At 46.8% G+C, this 18,739-nt stretch overlaps 1 protein-coding gene across 1 annotated transcript in view; it reads right to left on the bottom strand.

Annotated features, from left to right (window-relative positions):
* PGM2 (phosphoglucomutase 2) overlaps nucleotides 1-18,159 on the bottom strand; it is a 35,413-nt gene extending 17,254 nt beyond the window's left edge. The window contains exons 1-6 of the mRNA XM_032334068.1: nucleotides 17,988-18,159; nucleotides 12,753-12,920; nucleotides 8,086-8,192; nucleotides 3,565-3,649; nucleotides 1,300-1,383; nucleotides 985-1,178 (exon numbers count right to left, since the gene is read on the bottom strand). Of these exons, the coding sequence (XP_032189959.1) occupies nucleotides 985-1,178; nucleotides 1,300-1,383; nucleotides 3,565-3,649; nucleotides 8,086-8,192; nucleotides 12,753-12,920; nucleotides 17,988-18,038 (689 nt within the window). The 5' untranslated portion in view covers nucleotides 18,039-18,159. The remainder of the gene's footprint in view (nucleotides 1-984; nucleotides 1,179-1,299; nucleotides 1,384-3,564; nucleotides 3,650-8,085; nucleotides 8,193-12,752; nucleotides 12,921-17,987) is intronic.
* Nucleotides 18,160-18,739: the final 580 nt, after the last annotated feature.

Below are 18,739 nucleotides of genomic sequence, written 5' to 3'. Positions count from 1 at the left end.
ACGTCATTGAGCTGGATACAGATACAGTTGGGACTCTGCTGGTGGGAGCGTCAACAGGTAGAACGTGTTTGGAGAGTGATTTATTACTCATGGCCAACTCCGTCGATGCCCGTGCAATGTTGCTACAGGACCTGCCGCTTACGACACCCTGCATGCATACCCACACTAGCATCAAGGCATTGAGCGCGTTGTCACCGATGCTCCCTAGAGGAGCGAGGCAGTCAAAATCCTTGTCTCCATGACATCCAATCAGAGGGACAGAGGGAAGGCGCACACATGTGTTCCATTTGGGGTGTACACCGTTGACAGAATGGTCCCCCACATTCAAAAATGACGAGATTTTGCACAGAAAATGTAGGTTTCTCCTTTCTGTCAGGGAGAACAAATCCGGCATCTGGAGACTCCTGACCTCCATTTGCACATGGTAACACCTGGCAAGGAGGGCCGCTCCCTCCAGAGGCAATGGGGGTCCACACTCTACCCTGCAGCCTCCGTTCCCAGTGGTCCCACAGAAACAGTATTAGAGACAGCCGAGAAACTGTGCCTCTTTAAAATCAGTGGTCTCTTCCTGGGGGTACAGTCAGGGGTGGTGGGGCTCCAAGCATGTCACAGCAGGACAACACTGTTCCTCGGCTCGACGGCTTCTTCCCTCATTGCATGTCCTAAGTCTGCATCCCTGGGTTACACATAGGGGTGCGGCATGACAGTGGAAGAGTCAGGACCAGTAGAGGTGAGCACAGAAGGGACCCATGACAATTGAACTGGAGGGGAAAAGGGCAGTTGTAAGACAGTGGCTCACAAAGCCCAAATTATGAATCACCTGTCCTTACAAGAAAAAACTGCTGACCCTTGACCTACACCCTCTAAAATCAGATGCAGCCACAGTATACGTACCCATCGAGAGAAAAACTGAACGAAAAATGAGAGCATTTGACTGAATCACCTTATTTGAGCTCATAGGAGGTGAGTTTACAATCCACTTACCTGTGAAAACAGTATTTTTTAAGGTCTTCAAAGTAGCTCTCATTGATGGAAGCACTCGGGTCATGAAGCAGTGGACTGCCGTTAATTAAAGAATCGTCCCAAGCTTGAGGCCACGGCTCCAGATTTTCTTCAATAGCTTGAGAAATCGCCTTGTCATGAGGAGAGATGATCTGAGCTCCGTTGTCCCAGTAGACCTGGAGAAGGCAGGCACGTATCCAGATGGCTTAGGTTCATGGAAATACAGCCTCCGTACCTGCACCATAAAGGAACAGGTGCAGACAGAGGACACGGGTACGGAGAGAAAGAGCAGAATACCTTGTACCCGTTATCCTGCTTTGGGTTGTGGGAGGCAGTTATCATGATTCCAGCACAAAGTTTCAAATGCAACACCGTGTAGGGCTGTAAAGGCAAGAAACAACAACACTTTTAAGTGAAAAATCAGAGATCCTCAGCCTGGGTCTTGTAAACTGTTTGTATCAACTTGTTCTCTTTTATTTTTTTAAAGATCTTATTTATTTATTTGACAGATAGAGATCACAAGTAGGCAGAGAGGCAGGCAGAGAGAAAGTAGGAAGCAGGCTCCCTGCTGAGGAGAGAGCCTGATGTGGGGCTCGCTCCCAGGACCCTGGGATCAGGACCTGAGCTGAAAGCAGAGGCTTTAGCCCACTGAGCCACCCCGGGGCCCCAACTTGCTCTCTTTTAATACACATAATAGAAAAACATCATAAGAAGGTGTCATTCTGTATGTTTGTGCCACACCGGATGATCCTTACTATGATGGCTCAAAATTGAGGGACATGCACCCTACCCCAAGAAGACAGGTGAGTATTTTCCTAGGTGCCTTCTTCTCATTCTGTCTTCCACTTGGTAGAACCAGAAATCTGTTCAAACAAAAAAAGTTCTAATCCTTCATGTCACATTCTTTTCATCTCTCAGCTCAGGGCAGAAGCTTATGGATTCTGTTTCTTCCCTCCAGTGGCTTTGTCTTCTTTCCCATTTGCTTTTAGGGAACAGGGCAGGGTAATGTTGAAGAAATGGAGTGCTCCTACGGCCTGCTCACTCATCGCCCGCTCCAACGTTGGAAATCCCTTTTTTGTATTTCTACTCGGCTCCCATCTTTGTGAGACTTTAGTTCCCCAGATGGGGAGAGGGATGGGGCTCTCCTCCCTTGGGCTCCCTGGGTGGCTCAGTAGGTTAAGCCTCTGCCTTTGGCTCAGGTCATGATCTCAGGGTCCTGGGATCAAGTCCCGCATCAGGCTTTCTGCTCAGCAGGGAGACTGCTTCCACCCTTCCCCTGCCTGCTTGCCTCTCTTCCTACTTGTGATCTCTGTCAAATAAATAAATAAAATCTTTTTTTTAAAAATATTTTTGGGTGGGGCACCTGGGTGGCTCAGTGGGTTAAGCCTCTGCCTTCGGCTCGGGTCATGATCCCAGGGTCCTGGGAACGAGCCCCACATCGGGCTTTCTGCTCTGCAGGTAGCCTGCTTCCTTCTCTCTCTGCCTGCCTCTCTGCCTACTTGTGATCTCTGTCAGATAAATAAAGAAAAAATCTTTTAAAAAAAAATATTTTTGGGGCTGCAGGTAAGATTTACTACACAGCCTGAGATTCTAACCATCAGCCCCCCTCCAGCCTGCCACCAAGATCTCTGTGGTCTTTTGTCCCTTTAGGGGTTATTTTATATTCCCCAAGCAAAGAAAAGAGGAGAACCACGCCACAGCACGGGAAAATGTTCAGGAGATACTCTTATAATTAATGTCTGGTAGAAAAATAATAGCAGTTAACACTGACATTGTACAGAAGAGCAAGGATGCTAGAACACATGGCAGTTTTTCCATTGAACAATGAAATCCAAGCTACATCTGGCTGTGCCGTTGTGTGTCTACTGGGTTATTGAAAACCCGGAAGGTGCGGCATCTACCTGTCCATGCACTCGAGCCAGTGGAGCTGGCTTCTCTATTTATTCACCTCTTGTCCACCCGATGTAAGAAACTGCATTCCACTCACATTTTTGGCTTAATTTCTTAAAAAATGTACATTCGCAGCACCTGGCCCCATTTTTAAAAAGTTCCATCTACTTAAAAAGAACAGTTGTCATAGTCCCCAAGCAGGCTTCATGTCGTGGTCACGAACAGTATTTAGAACAAAACGTGTGTAGCAAAAGCTGGTTAATCAACTTGTCAAAAACATTCAGGGGGAGACACGGTTTGAGGTGAATTCAGATTTCTACCCAAGGAGTTTCCTGCCTGTGCCAGTGAGAAAAAGACACACAAACCCAATGAAAACACAGACAGCAAACAAAAGATATTTTGCTAACTAGTTAAAATACCCTTTGAATGCTAAGAAGGAAAACTGCACTTAGAAAAAAATAAACTCTGATGCATTAGGGGTTGAACACCTGAGAGATATTATTAGGATGTGGGGAGAACATACCCAGAGAGGTGAGAGAATGCCTGATAAATGCCAACGGGCTCTCCTGTCAAATAAATACCCAAATCCCAATAGCTTAAAGACCATGGAACACAGCCACGTCCCATCCCTGATCCCGTGAGGGAAAATTAGAAACAGAAAGGGTTACTTACCACAAAGGGGGTTGGGGTTATACCAGAAAAGAGGTACACAGGAATCCCTTGAGTGATAAATGTGGTTGCAGCAAGTCGGGCAAATCTGGAAATGCAGCGTGACGGGGGGAGAAAGGAGAGGAGCGTGTCAGGACCCGGGGTGCCGGTGAGGAAGGAAATGACTGCTCGACCCCTTCTTCAGGTCATTCATTGTATTTCCATTGGCACAGAACACTGACCTTGGAGCAGTCTCAGGAGTCATCTCGTTCCATCCCTTTGGTTTACAGAGATGGGACTAAAGCCAAGAAAAGCCAGGTGAGTTGCCTCATGTCAAACAAGTCCCACAGCAGCTGGCCGAGGGCCTCACCCAAGTTTTTCTGTTCCGTCTCAGGGGTTCTCAGCCAAGGGCAATTCTGCCCCTCTTATGGGACATCTGAAATGCCCAAGATGTTTTTGAGGATCACTGGGGATTGCTAGAGCAGGCTAGAGGCTGGGGACGCCACCGAACACCTTACAATGCACACAGCAGGCCCCAACAAAGACTCACCCAGCCCAGTAGGACATCCCATGTCAACAGGGCAGAGGCTGAGAAACCCTTATCTAAAGTTCTCACAATCCAATAGAAGCCACACAGACTAGCATCTGATTAGACGTCGTCTCATGAAATATAAGGCATATTGGCATATGTAGGAGAGTGTGTATGTATGTGATACATACATCGGGCAGAGACACATCTTGGCTCCATTCAGCCCTTTAAAACAAGACTTACATCTGACATCTGACACTGACGTTTTTCTCACCTTCCACAGGGCTAGCTTAGGGCAGGACACAGAACCGGGCATCAAATCTTTCTTCAGCCTTGGGGTAGACTATTTTATCACAAAAGCTGAGCAGTCTACTTTCATTGAACCACATACCATTATAGGATTAAATAAACAGATATGTATTCCTTCTCTTCCCCCAATTTTTTTTTTTTAAGATTTTATCCATTTGACAGAGAGAGACAGCAAGAGAGGGAACACAAGCAGAGAGAGTGGGAGAGGGAGAAGCAGGCTCCACGCTGAACACGGAGCCCAATGTGGGGCTCGATCCTAGGATTCTGGGATCATGACCCAAGCCAAAGGAAGATGCTTAATGACTGAGCCACTCAGGAACCCCTCTTTCCAAATATTTTTTGAGCACCAGCTTTAGCCAACACTATTCTGGAAGCTGGCTGGGCACAAAGAGATCTCTGTGTTTTCACAACATGAGCATTAAAATTCCTAGGATTCACAGTAAAAAAAACAAGATTTTGACAGTGGGGGAAAAAGAAAAGACTCTACGAAGGGAAACTCACAAAAATAACAAAATTCAGCAAAAGCAATTTTAATAAAAATCTGAAGTAAGTCTAAACTGTAGTCATCAGAACTGAAGTAACTTCAAACAGATGTCACTTTCCCCCTCATGGAATGTTTTTCTTGTGTTCTGAGTGACTTAAAGGTGTTTTTTTTTTTTTTTTTCTTAAAGATTTTATTTGACAGACAGAGATCACAAGTAGGCAGAGAGGCAGGCAGAGAGAGAGAGAGGAGGAAGCAGGCTCCCTGCTGAGCAGAGAGCTCAATGCAGGCCTCGATCCCAGGACCCTGAGATCATGATCTGAACCGAAGGCAGAGGCTTAACCCACTGAGCCACCCAGGTGCCCTAAAGGCCCTTTCTTGAAAGAAGCAAGGGAGACGCACAGCGCACACATTATATATACCAACTAAGTAACAGATCTGCACAGTATATACCAACTAAGTAACAGATCTGCACAGGAAAGATTCAATGTGTTCTCTGTGTATGCTTGATGGTTACTGTTTATGTGTTTATATTTCCCCATCAGATATTTAAAATTGGGAGATGAAAGGACTAATAAACAATTCCTTAGATAAAGTTCTGCACCTGCAGTCATTTCTGCCTCTTTAACGAGAGTCCATTTACTCACCATAATGTTTGACCATGTACTGCTTCGGTACTTATGCGACTATCTCTGAACATCTTGCATGTTGTGGAATGGAGCGACCCTGGGCTCCATTCCACGCCATCACACCCAGAGACTTGAGCCATAAACTCAGAGCACAACAGAGCGGTCACTTTCTGGAAATGCTATGGCTCTAAGGCCAGAGCGAGAAATATCCATACCTTAATCACCAACATGAACATATCCGAAGGATGTGTCAACCAGAAGCTGAGAATCAGCCCCAAAAGAAGCAATTTCAGAAGCTCCACAGGCACAGTTGGCCATGTATGTGCATGGCACATGCTCTGGCTGGAGGCAGTGACCCGGCCCCCGGAGACAGAAAAGCATGCTTATGACCTAATTCTTTTTCTTTCTTTCTTTCTTTTTTTTTTTTGTTTAAGATTTTTAAAAAGATTGTTTAAAGATTTTTTTTAAGTTTTAAAGATTTTTTAAGAAGGTAATTTAAAGATTTTTAAAGATTATTTATGTGACAAAGAGAGACAGAGCACAAGCAGAGGGAACAGCAGAGGGAGAGGGAGAAGCAGATTCCCCAGTGAACAGGGAGTGCCATGCAGGGGACTCGATCTCAGCACCCTGGGATCATGACCTGAGCTGAAGGCAGGTGCTTAACCAACTGAGCCACCACCAGGTGCCCCAAGTATGACCTAATTCTAACTGTAGACTCACTAACTAAAAACTGATGAACTAATATTCTGGCTTATACTACGCCTCTCTCTTAAAAATGTAGAGCTACGGCTTCTCTCTTGCTGTACTGACATAAACCACATTTTTGAGTCTGCAACTTAGGAGCAAAAATATTATGGGGGCGCCTGGAAGGCTGGGTTGGCTGAGCATCCAACTCTTGATTTCGGCTCAGGTCATGATCCCAGAGTCCTGAGATCAAGTCCCATCTGGGACTTGTCACTCGGCACAGAGTCTGCTCGAGGTTCTCTCTCTCCCTCTCTGTCCTTCTCCTCCATCTTGTGTTTTCTCTATAACTAAGTAAATAAAATCTTTAAAAAAGAAAAAAGGGCAAAAATCTTATGTCATTCCGAGTTTAGTCTAGCAGCTAACAGTATCTAATCTTATGCCCTGGCCAGAGTCCCTCAGAGGTGCACATTTGTTCCTATCAATGCTCCTCTCTTAGATTAGAGGCTCTTCAGGGGCAAAGATTAGGACTCCGTGAACTTGGGGCACCTGGGTGGCTCAGTCAGTTGGGCATCTGCTTCGTCTTGGGTCATGACCCCAGGGTCCTGGGATCGAGTCCTCATCCGGCTCCCTGCTCAGCAGGGAGCCTGCTTCTCCCTCTGGCCCTGATGCTCCTCACTGCCCACGCTCTGTTTCTCATACTCATACTCATACTGTAATTTAAAAAACAATCTTAAAAAAAAAAAAGACTCTATGAACTCCTTCTGTGCTGTAAAGGTAATGAGACCTTTCATTAATATTAAATATTTGTATGTTCTTCCACTCTAAGAAACTACTAATATATTCACTCTGGAGTGACACAAAGATTCATCATAATAGGGGAAGCGTTCAAGTGGAAAAGAGGGTCATGTAACATCATTAAGAGCAGGGGACGGCAACCTAGGGCCCATCTGTCAATAAAGTTTTATTGGAACATCACCATGCCCATTCAGTATGCATTAGCTATGGTTGTGCTTCTTGTGCTCGGGGCCAGAGTTGAGTAGTTGTGACAGACTATATGTCCCATATTGTGTAAAATGTTTAACTCTTTACCCTTTAGAAATAAAGTTAGCTGACCACTGCTGTCAGCTTCTTTATGCTGAAACTGTGACTCCTTATCTCACTTCATGACATCAAAGCACAGAGATAAAAGTACACACTTTATCAGCTGTTGTGAGAATTGAATAAGCAAATAGCTAAGGGCCTTGTTCATATCCAGCACTCAAGCAATTGCTCCAATTACTATTAATAGCATCTTCATCATCCGCTTCGGCATCTGCATCATCATCTGCTGGTGGCTATGTGAGAGTCCCGATGGTTTGAGAATGATACAAGAATGAAACTGAAAACAGGTGCTCACGAAATGGGAAGGAGCTCAAGGGGCATAATGAATAGTGGGGGAAGAAAAATATATGGGGGCGTCTGGGTGGCTCAGTCGTTAGGCATCTGACTTTGGCTCAGGTCACGATCCCAGGGTACTGGGACTGAGCCCCACATCGGGCTCCCTGCTCTGCGGGGAGCCTGCTTCTCCCTCTCCTACTCCCTCTGCTGTGTTCCCTCTCTTGCTGTCTCTCTCTGTCAAATAAATAAATAAAATCTTTAAAAAAAAAAAAGGCAAATGGAAGAAAGGGAGAGGGAGAAATAATGCTGCCTCTTTAAAAATATGTCTCTCCTTTAGACAGACCTTAAATTCTCTTTTGTCTGAATAATTTCATTCTTTTAACCCAAACGTAAAACCAGAATTCATAAAAGTTGCAAACAGAATGTACTCATCATTCTCATAGGGAAGCAATGGGGCTGACAAATGTACGTGAGGTGATTAAAGATAAAACCACACAATACCTACAAAAAATGGTTTCTTATGTATCTTTCCATACCTTTTGCTGTTGCCTCCACTCGGTGGATGAGCTCGCGCATCAAAGCTGATCACAACACCTCTTTGCTTCAGGTCACTGAACTGCTTTTCCAGATATCTGCAAAACCCCTAAAAAAAATCCCATGGATAATTAAACAAACTGAACGATAAGAAAATAACAGCTTTATTTATTGTCTCCCTGTATGTCTGAGGCACTGTGCTAGACACTTAGTATCTGTTCTCGGTAACCTCCAGATAAACTTTGCCAAGGAATCCCATTGTACAGACGGGAAAGCTAAGGTTCAGAGGCGCTAGCTTGCCCAGACTCATGAAAAACAGAGCCTGGATATCTACCTGGGTCCAGTTAGAGGTGGTACAGGCAGGGGTTAAAAGCACACAGAACCTGTGGGCTCCTACTCCCCTCTGCCACCTTCGAGAACAAATGACAAATCCCTTAACTGCTTGATGCCTCACTTTCCTATTCTGTAAAACAGGAAAACAATAGTACCCACCTCAAAGGGCTGTTTCTAGGATTAAATTAATTAAAACCTGAGTGCTGGCATCCGACACCCAGCAAGCACTATCTGTTTGCTGTTATGAGCATTATTTTTATCACTTTCCTTCAAGGTCTACATTCCTCCCTTCACACGAATTCTAAGATGTCTGAGGAAAAGGTGTTTCAGACATTTCTCCCTGCTCGGTAACACAGTAGGTGAAGGAAACGTAGTATGATTTTTAAGTTTTTGACGATTATCTGATCTAAACCTGTTCTACTTGTGATCTTGCTGACCAGCAGGCCGAGGTCTTTTCAGTCCCATCACACGGCTCAGCCAATGACACATCTAAAAATTGTGTGGATTTTGGGTGATTCCCACCTGCTGATGGAACACACAATTCCCGAATCTCAGTGGGCGCCGTAAATCACATCAATTGGAAATATGGAAGATTAGAGAAACACTGAATCCTGAATTTGATAGGTTTATCTCATGGGACAAAATGGGTTTTTTATAAAAGGAAAGCGGGTTGACTGAGTAATAATATTACTTATTTCACTTTGACTGAAGAAAGTCTTTTTTTTGGTTCCACCCTTAAAGGGACATCTTTTAAAAAAGTAAATATAACTCTTCGTGTTTGGGAGGGGAGATACTTTACAGCTTTGTGGCCAGAGCAGTGCCAATGGAGAATACCTTTCATTTTTCTTAGACAAAAATACTGCTTTGGGCAGCCCTTCTGAGGTTGAGCGATAAGAAGGACATGTGTGCATTGGTTCTATGGGTTTTCCAGAAGGTACCCAGATGGCTCTAAGGCTTACACCAGTGACAGCACCCTCTGCCCCAGCTCCCATCGGTCCCCGTGCTGTGGCTTCAGTGTTCGAGGGCACAAAAAGCACCCAGTCTTAGCCCAGAATCCTCACACTACCAAGTCACTCTAAAAAACTCTGGGGCCAGCTGGGACTGAGGGCCTGAGAAAATGGCTAAGAGAAGAGGGATGTTTATTCTAGAGAATAAACTCAGTATGTGCTGAGGGAGGTTTATGGAATTGAAATGTGATTACAGGAGACAGGAAATGAACTTTGTACAGCTTCAGAAGCTCAAACCATGACCAACATGTGAAAGCTAAAGACAGATTTAAGCTCAAAATCACAAAACCATTCTTTTTTTCATCTTTTTGTTTAGAGCAGGAGGGAGGGGCGGAGGGAGACAGAGAATCTTAAGCAGGTTCCACGCCCAGCGCAGAGCCCAATGGGAGGCTCGATCTCACCACCCTAAGATCATGACCTGAGCAGAAATTAAGAGTTGGCTGCTTAACCGACTGAGGCCACCCAGGCACCCCAAAACCATTCTTTAATGAGTACAACCCAGAGACAGAATGGTTATTTCAGAAGACGGTGAGGGCTCTCCATCATCAACGCGAGGTGGCCTGGTGAAGGAGCCTTTGAGGAAATTAGAACTGCTATCGTGAGGCCAGCAACACAGAAATTTCCCTCCATTCTCTACCCCGTTTCCTACGGGGACATTTATGACTCACATATACCTGCTTCTTAAATCCAAGCGGATAAATTTTGGAGCACCGTTAGGGGAAGAGTTCACACTGGAGGCCAGCAGCAGGAGGGCCTGGGCCACAGAGAAAGTCAGCACATTCTGCTCGGTGACGCCACCCCAGGCTGGGGATGGAAGCCTGGCTGGTCTGTCCTGGGAGCCTCTTTTGCTGATTATTAACCACTCCTAAGACTTCAAAAATTGTCCTAACTCGTAGCATCCTTGTTGCCTACTGTAAACATTCAGTGTAGGCTGGATAACCTACTTCAAAGTAGTGGCGACTCTAGAGGAAATTATCACAACGAGTGGCTGGTTGCATCAGCTGACCTTTCAAGGATCTACTCATTTTAGTTTTGTGGGATTCTTACCTATCACAAGGTCTACTCCCAGAAGAGACCAATTCCCCTAGGGGAAAAGATGTATGAGATAGGGCGTAAGAGCTTTCTGTGGATCAATTTCACCATACCTACAAATGAGATGTAGGTGAATACAGAAGAAAAGGCTCTGGGTTCATCTGGAATCCCTTAGAATCCCCAACAATGATGCCTAACAGGGGATGGAACCAACTGGTCTTTCCAAAGAGAGCCATGTGCATATATTCCATTCCCTGTGCTCCTCTAATGGGACAGTGACATTCCTCCATTGAGAGGTGGGTGTCTATGTGCTCTCTCCTTGAACAGGAACAACCTTCTTGGGTCACTGCTACCTAAGAGAATATGACGGAAGTGAGTTTGTATGACTTTCAAGGCTAGGTCCTAAAAGAAAAGTCAACACAGCTGCCACCTGTATATACTCTCTGTGGGTGCTCTCCCTGGCTGCTCTCCTAGCCACGTTGTAGGAAGGCTCCAGCCCCAGCTAAGGTCTCAGCCAAAAGTCAGCAGGCACTGCAGACTTGAGTGTGAATGAGCTTTCAGTGATTCTAGCCTCTAAGCTGGCTCCAGTGATGCGAAGCCCTGAAGAGGTGAGCCGTCCTCACTGACCTCCACCTAAAGATTTGTAAGCAAAATAAATGTGGCTGTTTAAAACCACTGTGCTTGGGTGATGTGTTATACAGTCCTAGTACCTAGAGCACAGGGTGACCTTAGCCAGGGGCACGATTCCATGCTAGCCATAAACTGGAACAGGATTCCCAGGCTCACTCCACTCCGAGCCTTCCCTCCAAAAAGATCTCAGGGAGCCCTAGTGCTGAACAGGACTTCGGAGCCAGCGTTTCCATGGCAACCCCATACCCTTATGCAAGACCTCCTTATTAGGGTTTCACTAGCACATGCCCAGGTCTGCCTTTGATGCTGGGAGCTACATGTAAGGTACACATAATCATCGTTAGTCAACTCTTCTGGATTCTTCTCCCCTCCGAATTAAAGTCGCCTTCATCTTTTAACAAGTCTAAGTAGGAAGAAACAGAATCATCGAGTCTTCATTTCCTTCGTAAACAAAACTCTAGCTACTCCGTGGCAGAAAGATTTCATCTGTATTCCTAAAAGTTGGGTGTACACTCTTGACTGTAAAACTGACAAATGAAGGAAAAGGAACTCAGCAATAATTTCCACCTATACTATCAATTCACATGAAACAGAATCAGCTTCTGGTTACTCTAGCAGTGAGAAAAGCTTCTCAGTTTGTGCATCGGTATCACCATTGCAAAGTACGAGACCACAAAAGTCTCCAGCTTAGCTGGTGGATTTGCACTGGAATGAAAGTTCCACGAGGGAATCTGTCTGTTTAAGTCATTGTTGTATCTTCAAAGCCTGGCACTTGGTAGACATTCAATAAATCTCTGTAGAAAGAAAGGAAGAAAGAAGGAAAGGGAGGGAGAGAGGGAGAGAAGGAAAAGAGAGAGGGAGGGAGGAAGAAAAAAAAAGAAGAAAGAAAGAAAAGCAGGCTGTATGAATTTTGAAACACGTACCTTTTAACCAACTGCACGAGCCTCATTGTACTGAGTAAATGTATGACTCCCTGGGTCTCGGCAAACCCACAAGACCTGGCCATAATTAAAATTATATAGGTCCCTCGAATACAAAAGGAGCCCAGGGGTGTATTAATTAGACAAGGAGGCCATTAGACTGTGGAGGCTTTAATGTCTTGGTAGCCTATAGAAGCAAATCCAAAGCCGAGCCTGTAAAGGCCTGAAGGTTAAATTCAAACCTAAGGAGAGCCAATTACAAACAGCCAGAGGGACTTACCTGAAAAAGGCAACCACAAGAGCTATAGCCAATCTATTAATTTCCTCGCTCCGCTTCTGCTTCTTCTCTGAAAGTCCCCCCCACCCGCCCCACTCCTGCCAGTGGGGGGGCTCCTAAACTTGATACTGCCCAAGACTCAAATGGGTTTTTGCTCAAATAAATGCTTAAAATTGTCAACACGCCTCAGTTTATCCGCTACAGCTGGGAACATGTTAAGAATAACCAAGAAATAAGGGCGCCTGGGTGGATCACTAGGTTAAAGCCTCTGCCTTTGGCTCCGGTCATGATCTCAGGGTCCTGGGATAGAGCCCCATGTCGGCTTCTCTGCTCAGAAGGGGGCCCGCTTCCCTTCTTCTCTCTCTCTCCCTGCCTCTCTGCCTACTTGTTATCTCTGTCAAATAAATAAAATTTTTTAAAAATCTTAAAAAAAAAAAAAAGAATAACCAAGAAATAGAAAAATGTGGTACCTGTGTAGTCTGGATGATGGTCAAGTCATTCATACGAGCAATTCCCGTTCCCATAGCTGCTCGAAGGCCGGCTGTCCCAAACTCCATTCGAGCCCCAAAACATTTCTGTAGTTCTTCTTTATTTCCATCCTTAATTAGTTGTTTTGCTGACTCCAAAGTTAAAGGATTCTGCGAAACAGAAACGTGTACAACAGATACAGCCAACTGAATAACAGAATTAAACATCTGAAATATTTTTAAAAGACCCACAATAATTTAACCTATAGGGGGAAAATGTATATATTTGAAAAGTCCTATACCTATGGCTTTCCAGTTTTCTGATGACATTAAAAGTTGAAATACGAGGTAAGGTTTTTGTGGGTGTGTGTGTATTGAAGTATAGTGACACAAAATGTTACATTAGTTTCAGGGGATTCAATTTTTTAATTATAATCTGCGACACTGTGATACAGTATGAAATACAGATTTCATTTTTGTCCCTGGCTCCTGGAATAGAGCTTCTCACCGAAACCGGAGGAATTTGCAGAGTGGCGGAGTAAGAACAACTTCTCTTATTCATAATAAACCCCTTTCAGCCAAACCTGAGTTTATGCCCAGGGAGTGACCTGGTTGCCAGAGAAACCAACTAGTAACTAGAGGGCTGGAGCCTGGGTTCCCCCACCAGTGGTCAATGACTAGATCCCGCTCAGGGTAACAGAACGTCCCCCCAAACCCTCAACCCCTAGGGTCAGAGACCTTCAGAGCTGGTGAACACCTGGGGCACTGGCAGAGCAGGGAAGCTCTGTACCCCTTCCCACACACCTTGCCTTACACAGCTCTTTCATCTGGTTGTTCCTGAGCTGTATCCTGTACAAGAAAGCTGGTAATCCTAAGTAAAATGCTTCCCTGAGCTCGGTGAGCCATTCTAGCAAATTCTCAAACCTGAGAAGTGTGGGGGCGCCTGGGTGGCTCAGTGGGTTAAAGCCTCTGCCTTCAGCTCAGGTCATGATCCCAGGGTCCTGGGATCGAGCCCCGCACTGGGCTCTCTGCTTAGCAGGGAGCCTGCTTCCTCCTCTCTCTCTCTCTCTCTCTCTGCCTACTTGTAATCTCTGCCTGTCAAATAAATAAATAAAATCTTTAAAAAAAGCAAAAAACAAAAAACAACCCTGAGACATGTGGGTCATGGGTACCCCTGATGTATCGCTGGCTGGTCAGACGTACAGATGACAACCTGGGGCTTTTGACGGGCATCTGAGGTGAGGGGTAGTTTTGTGGGACTGAGCCCTGAAGCTGAGGGCAGTGTCTATGTTCAGTCTGCTCAGCTGAGTGTCAGAACTGAGGGAAACTGTAGGATGTTGGTCAGTATCCATAGAGAACTGGAAAATAACTCGGTGTGGGAACCCGTACATTTGGTGTCAGAAGTGTCGTGACTAGAAGGAAGTCGTTTTCTCCTTTATAATGCGTTATTTTCTTTCCCACCATGGCAAGTGCTTTTGGAGAAATGGAATGAACACATAGGTTTGGGATGAAATGCCAGCCATGCCATCACCTGCCAACTGGATGCCCTTGGGAAGACCAATTTAGCTTCTTGAATTCTCAGTTTCCTCATCCATAAAATGGGAACAGTCTAGAAGCTCCTTTACAAGCTGGTTCGGAGGTGGTTTGCATTAAATTAATGCAAAACCTCTTTCTCTGTCTGGAACTTAGTTGTACTCAAACGTTCATTTTCTTCCCTAGTATCTTCAAATTTTCCCGCAGAGTTATGAGATTATATACTTTAAATCAAAATCTTATGACGGTAGTATCTTCTAATTTGTACAATCCTTTCACAGACCTGGTCAAATGTGAAGCTTGCAATGGCCGCAAGAAGTGGACAAATAACGGACACTCCAATTTACAGAGGAGAAGCCTCAGAGTTTAAGTGACTTTATTATATTAGCTGTTTCAAATAGACACTCATGAATCATTTAAGTTCATTTATATTGCCCAATTTTCTTTGTTCAAGAGTCGCAGAAAATGTTAGGAATGGAGGAAAAATGACAATCACATTAATTCCACATCAGACTTTTAAATAAAGAGTTCGGAGGAACCAGCAAGTAAACACTTTATCTCACAGTCATCATCCAACTACCGAACATGCAGCCAAGATATGCCACGTAATTAAACTTTGAAATGCTATTGCAATAAAAACTAGGCTTTCTGGAAGCAAGCCCATATTTCCAGATTGTTCCACCTTGGGGTCGGGTAAACCCCCCCCCCCCCACCTTTTGGGTTAAAAGCAATAGCCACTAATCACAGAGCACAATCTGACCAATCAGATTGTCAGGTCCCCTCAAGGAAGGGTTTGGATCTGGAACACAGAAGAGATTTAAGAAATATTTGTTGAGTGAAAGAGGAAACACAGACTTCAAGGTCACACCCAATATCTGGTGAGTCTCCTGTACACAGGGTAGATGTGGAAGACGCCAGTTGGCCTTTGGTAGCCATTAAAGACCTAATCACCTGAGAGAAACCAAAGAAGACAGAGACAGAACTGCACAGTCAGGAGGGCGGAGTAGATTAGCATCAGCCATGAGAGTGACCAAAGCTGACAGCAGAGACACCACAAGGGATGGGGGCAGGGGGATGAAGGCAGGGTGGGAACCCAGAGGGCACCTGCCTTGTGGCCCTGGGGGAAATCAGACCAGACCGCTCCAGTGCTTTTGGTTGGGGGGATGCTCCCCACTGGGCATCTGTCTCGAACCAAGGAAGAAAGGAAAGAGCAACAGGAGTGGTAGAAACTTAAAAATAAGAAGGAGGGGTGCCTGGGTGGCTCAGTAAGTTGAGTGTCTGACTTGATTTCCACTCAGGTCACGATCTCAGGGTCCTGGGATCAGGTCCCGCAACAGACTCTGTGTTCAGTGCGGAATCTGCTTGGGATTCTCTCTCTGCCTCTCCCGCTGGCCCTCCCCCTACTTGTGATCTCTCTCTCTCTAGCTCTCTAAAATAAATAAATAAAATCTTAAAAAACAAATAGAGAAAAAGGATAATATCCCTTCATCTCTACCCAGGGAGGTACTCTCTCTCTCCATATACAGATACAACACTTTGTGGAAATTAGGTTTTTATTTCTTCAAAGAGAAAGCCTCATTGAAAAACGCATTAACAATTATGATTTTAAAAGGATTCTAGGGGCCACTAGATGGCTTAGTCAGTTAAGTGCGTGACTCTTGATTTCAGCTCAGGTCATGATCTCAGGGATATGAAGTTGAGCCCCACCTTGGGCTCTGCGCTGGGTGTGGAGGCTGGTTAAGATTCTTTCTATCCCTCTGTTTCTCCCCTCCTCTTAAAAAAAAAAAAAATTCTACCCACTTCAAGTTACTAAGTTATCAGAAATAGTTTCCTTCCCTAAAGAATTACAAGGCCCTCTTTCCAGGAAAAGAAAAACCACCCAGGGACTTGCCAATAGCATCCTGTGTGGGATGTGTCCTCATTTCTTGCTCAGGGGCCAGAGGTGGAGAGGAAGACCTGGCCCCCTATGACAGCTTGCAATTTCCCTTCCTTCACTCCGTAAGTATGAGCTGTGCACCGGGCCAGGCCCTAATAACCATGGAAGTTAATGAGCAAGTGGACAGGGACAGCTATTTAACTTGTCTGGGCCCAGGGCAAAAGGAAAATGTGGGACTCCTTGTTTAACAAGTTTTAAGAATTTCAAAAGAAGTCAGCAGAGGATTAAACCAAGTGCTGGGCCCTCCTGAACAGGGGCTGTGCCACCAAAGGCATCCTGCCTTTGAAGTCAACCCTGGGGCCAGACATTAACAAATATACCCACAAACAAGGTTTTCTTTTGTTTTGTTGTTTTGTTTTGTTTTCATTTTTTTGGACCAATCTAGAGATAGTATTAGGGAGACATAATTTACCACTGGTTGCCCGGGAAGGCCTGTCTACCTAAAACACCTTGAAGTTCAGACCCAAAACAGGAGTAACAGCATGAGAATCAAGTTCAGCAGAGGAGCCAAGGAACACTCTGGGAAAACAAACTACATGCCCCAAAGAGCAAGTAGGAGAGTTAGATAAGAAAAGGGGTGTTTTCTGGAGTGGGGTCCCTAATTCTCTCTCTTTGTTCTAGCACCTGAGAATAAACAGAGGAAAAGCTAGCAGTGCTATCTTTCCAGAAAAGTCAGAGAGGGGAAGAAGATGCCGGAAGCCAGGCGGGCCCCATCAGGAGGACCCACGTTCACAATGGACTACCTGGGAGAGGTGGATGGGAAAACTGTTTTGCAAAGTTCCCAGGAGCAAAAGGCAAAGGATGGACGAAAGGATTGTTTCTGGGGATGCACCGCCGGCAGCCAAACGATGGCTGAGCCAGCAGTCTGAGCGACATCAACGCGCGCACGCCCCAGTTGGACATGACCTCTGGGACCGGCCAAGTCCAGACAGCTCCAGCTTGCTCTCCCACTCCTCCACCGGCACCCCAGATGGCCAGATGGCTCGTTTTGTCCCGGAACAACTTTCCCCGGGGAAACTTCGGATCTGCCACAAGCAGTCCAAATGCAAGGAGGCCTGGCCACCCCTGCTTCCTCCTCCTCTGTCTAACCGTGTTTGATGAGAAAAACAACTTGGATTTTCTGAGTTGCTGCCAAGCCCTTTTACAACGTTATAACCCTGCTCACACCCAGAGGGATCCCCGCCCTCAGTTTTCGCTTTGCTTTTCCCGGAGCACCTTTTAAATAACCACATAAGAGTTCAGTGGGGAGAAAAGTTAGCGACCGCCCCCCAACCACCCTACACAGGGTACTTGCCACCCTGCTCTCTCTGCGACTCCCCGGTGACCGGGGACGGAGGGCTGACCTTGCCCCGGCTCTGCACCCACTCCCGGTGACCTCGCCCCGGCTCTGCACCCACTCCCCACTGCTGGATCCGTCATTCAGCTGTGACTCTACTTCCTCTGTGTGGATGCACTGAAACTGCGCCTAGCATCAACCTGCCCGGGTGGGCTCCGCTTCCCCGAAGCGGGAGTCCGGCTGCTGAGGGAGAGAGCTGTGGCCTTCCGGGGCGGCTCGCGTTTCCCCATCCAGCAGCTCGGGATCTGCATGTTGGTAAATTCGGTATCGCGGCTCGGGTCTTCCTCGGGGCCGTGCGCCCGGCGGGTGCGAGCGGCAGGATGCAAGGAAGCGCAGGCGCCCGCGCTCTCCGCGAGAAAGGCAGAGGGGCGCCTGCGGGGTGCGGAGGGTCCCACGGCTCCCCCGGACGCTCCCTCCCCCTGGCGCCCCTCACCTTGTCCCATCGCAGCCACCGCGCTGTCTCCTGGTCCAACCGGGTGTCCATGCCGGGCGCTCCCCGAGCCGCGGTTGCCGCCGCTGCCTTCCCCGCACTGCCGGTAGCCAAGCTGGGGAGGCCGCGGGACTGCCCTTCCGGCCCGCCACAGCGAGGTGGAGGCGGGGCTTGGAGAATTAGGGGCGGGGCGGAGGCAGGCGGAGGCGGGGCGGAGACGGCAGAAGGCGGGGCGGGGAGGACCCGCCGCGGGGAGGACCCGCCGCGGGAAGGCGCGTCCGGGAGGAAAGTGACGAGCTCCGCCTCCTTGCAATTTATCCGAGCGCCTCTAGGGGGTACGGAGGGCCGGGTCAGTGGAGGGGGGAGGAAAAGGGGGAGGGGGGCTGGGGCAGTATAGGGGGGTTAGGAGGCTGGCCGGGATAGTGGAGGTGGGGAGCGTGTGGCTGAGAAGGTTTTACCATCGTCTCTGAAAGGTCCTGAGGTCACCTCCATCCACACAACAGCGATTCACCGAGTTCCTACTGAGTGCCAGGCACCTCGTCAGTGCTGGGGCCAAGGATGAGTAAACCCAGGTAGGAGCCTGAAAATTATGTGGAAATTCTGAGGGTCACGAATAACAGGAAAATCTCCAAAAAAAAGGGGGGGCAGGATTAATATAAAGAGACGGTGGGACAGAATGGAGAGCCTGGAAACAAAATCACAGGTGTATGGACAGCTTACTTCAGAGAGGGCATGGTAGAGCAGGGTGAAAGGAC

The sequence above is a fragment of the Mustela erminea genome, chromosome 2, assembly GCF_009829155.1.
Source record: "Mustela erminea isolate mMusErm1 chromosome 2, mMusErm1.Pri, whole genome shotgun sequence".
NCBI lineage: Eukaryota > Metazoa > Chordata > Mammalia > Carnivora > Mustelidae > Mustela > Mustela erminea.
The sequence above is the reverse complement of the archived record's forward strand: the minus strand, read 5'-3'. Positions and strand labels throughout refer to the sequence as shown.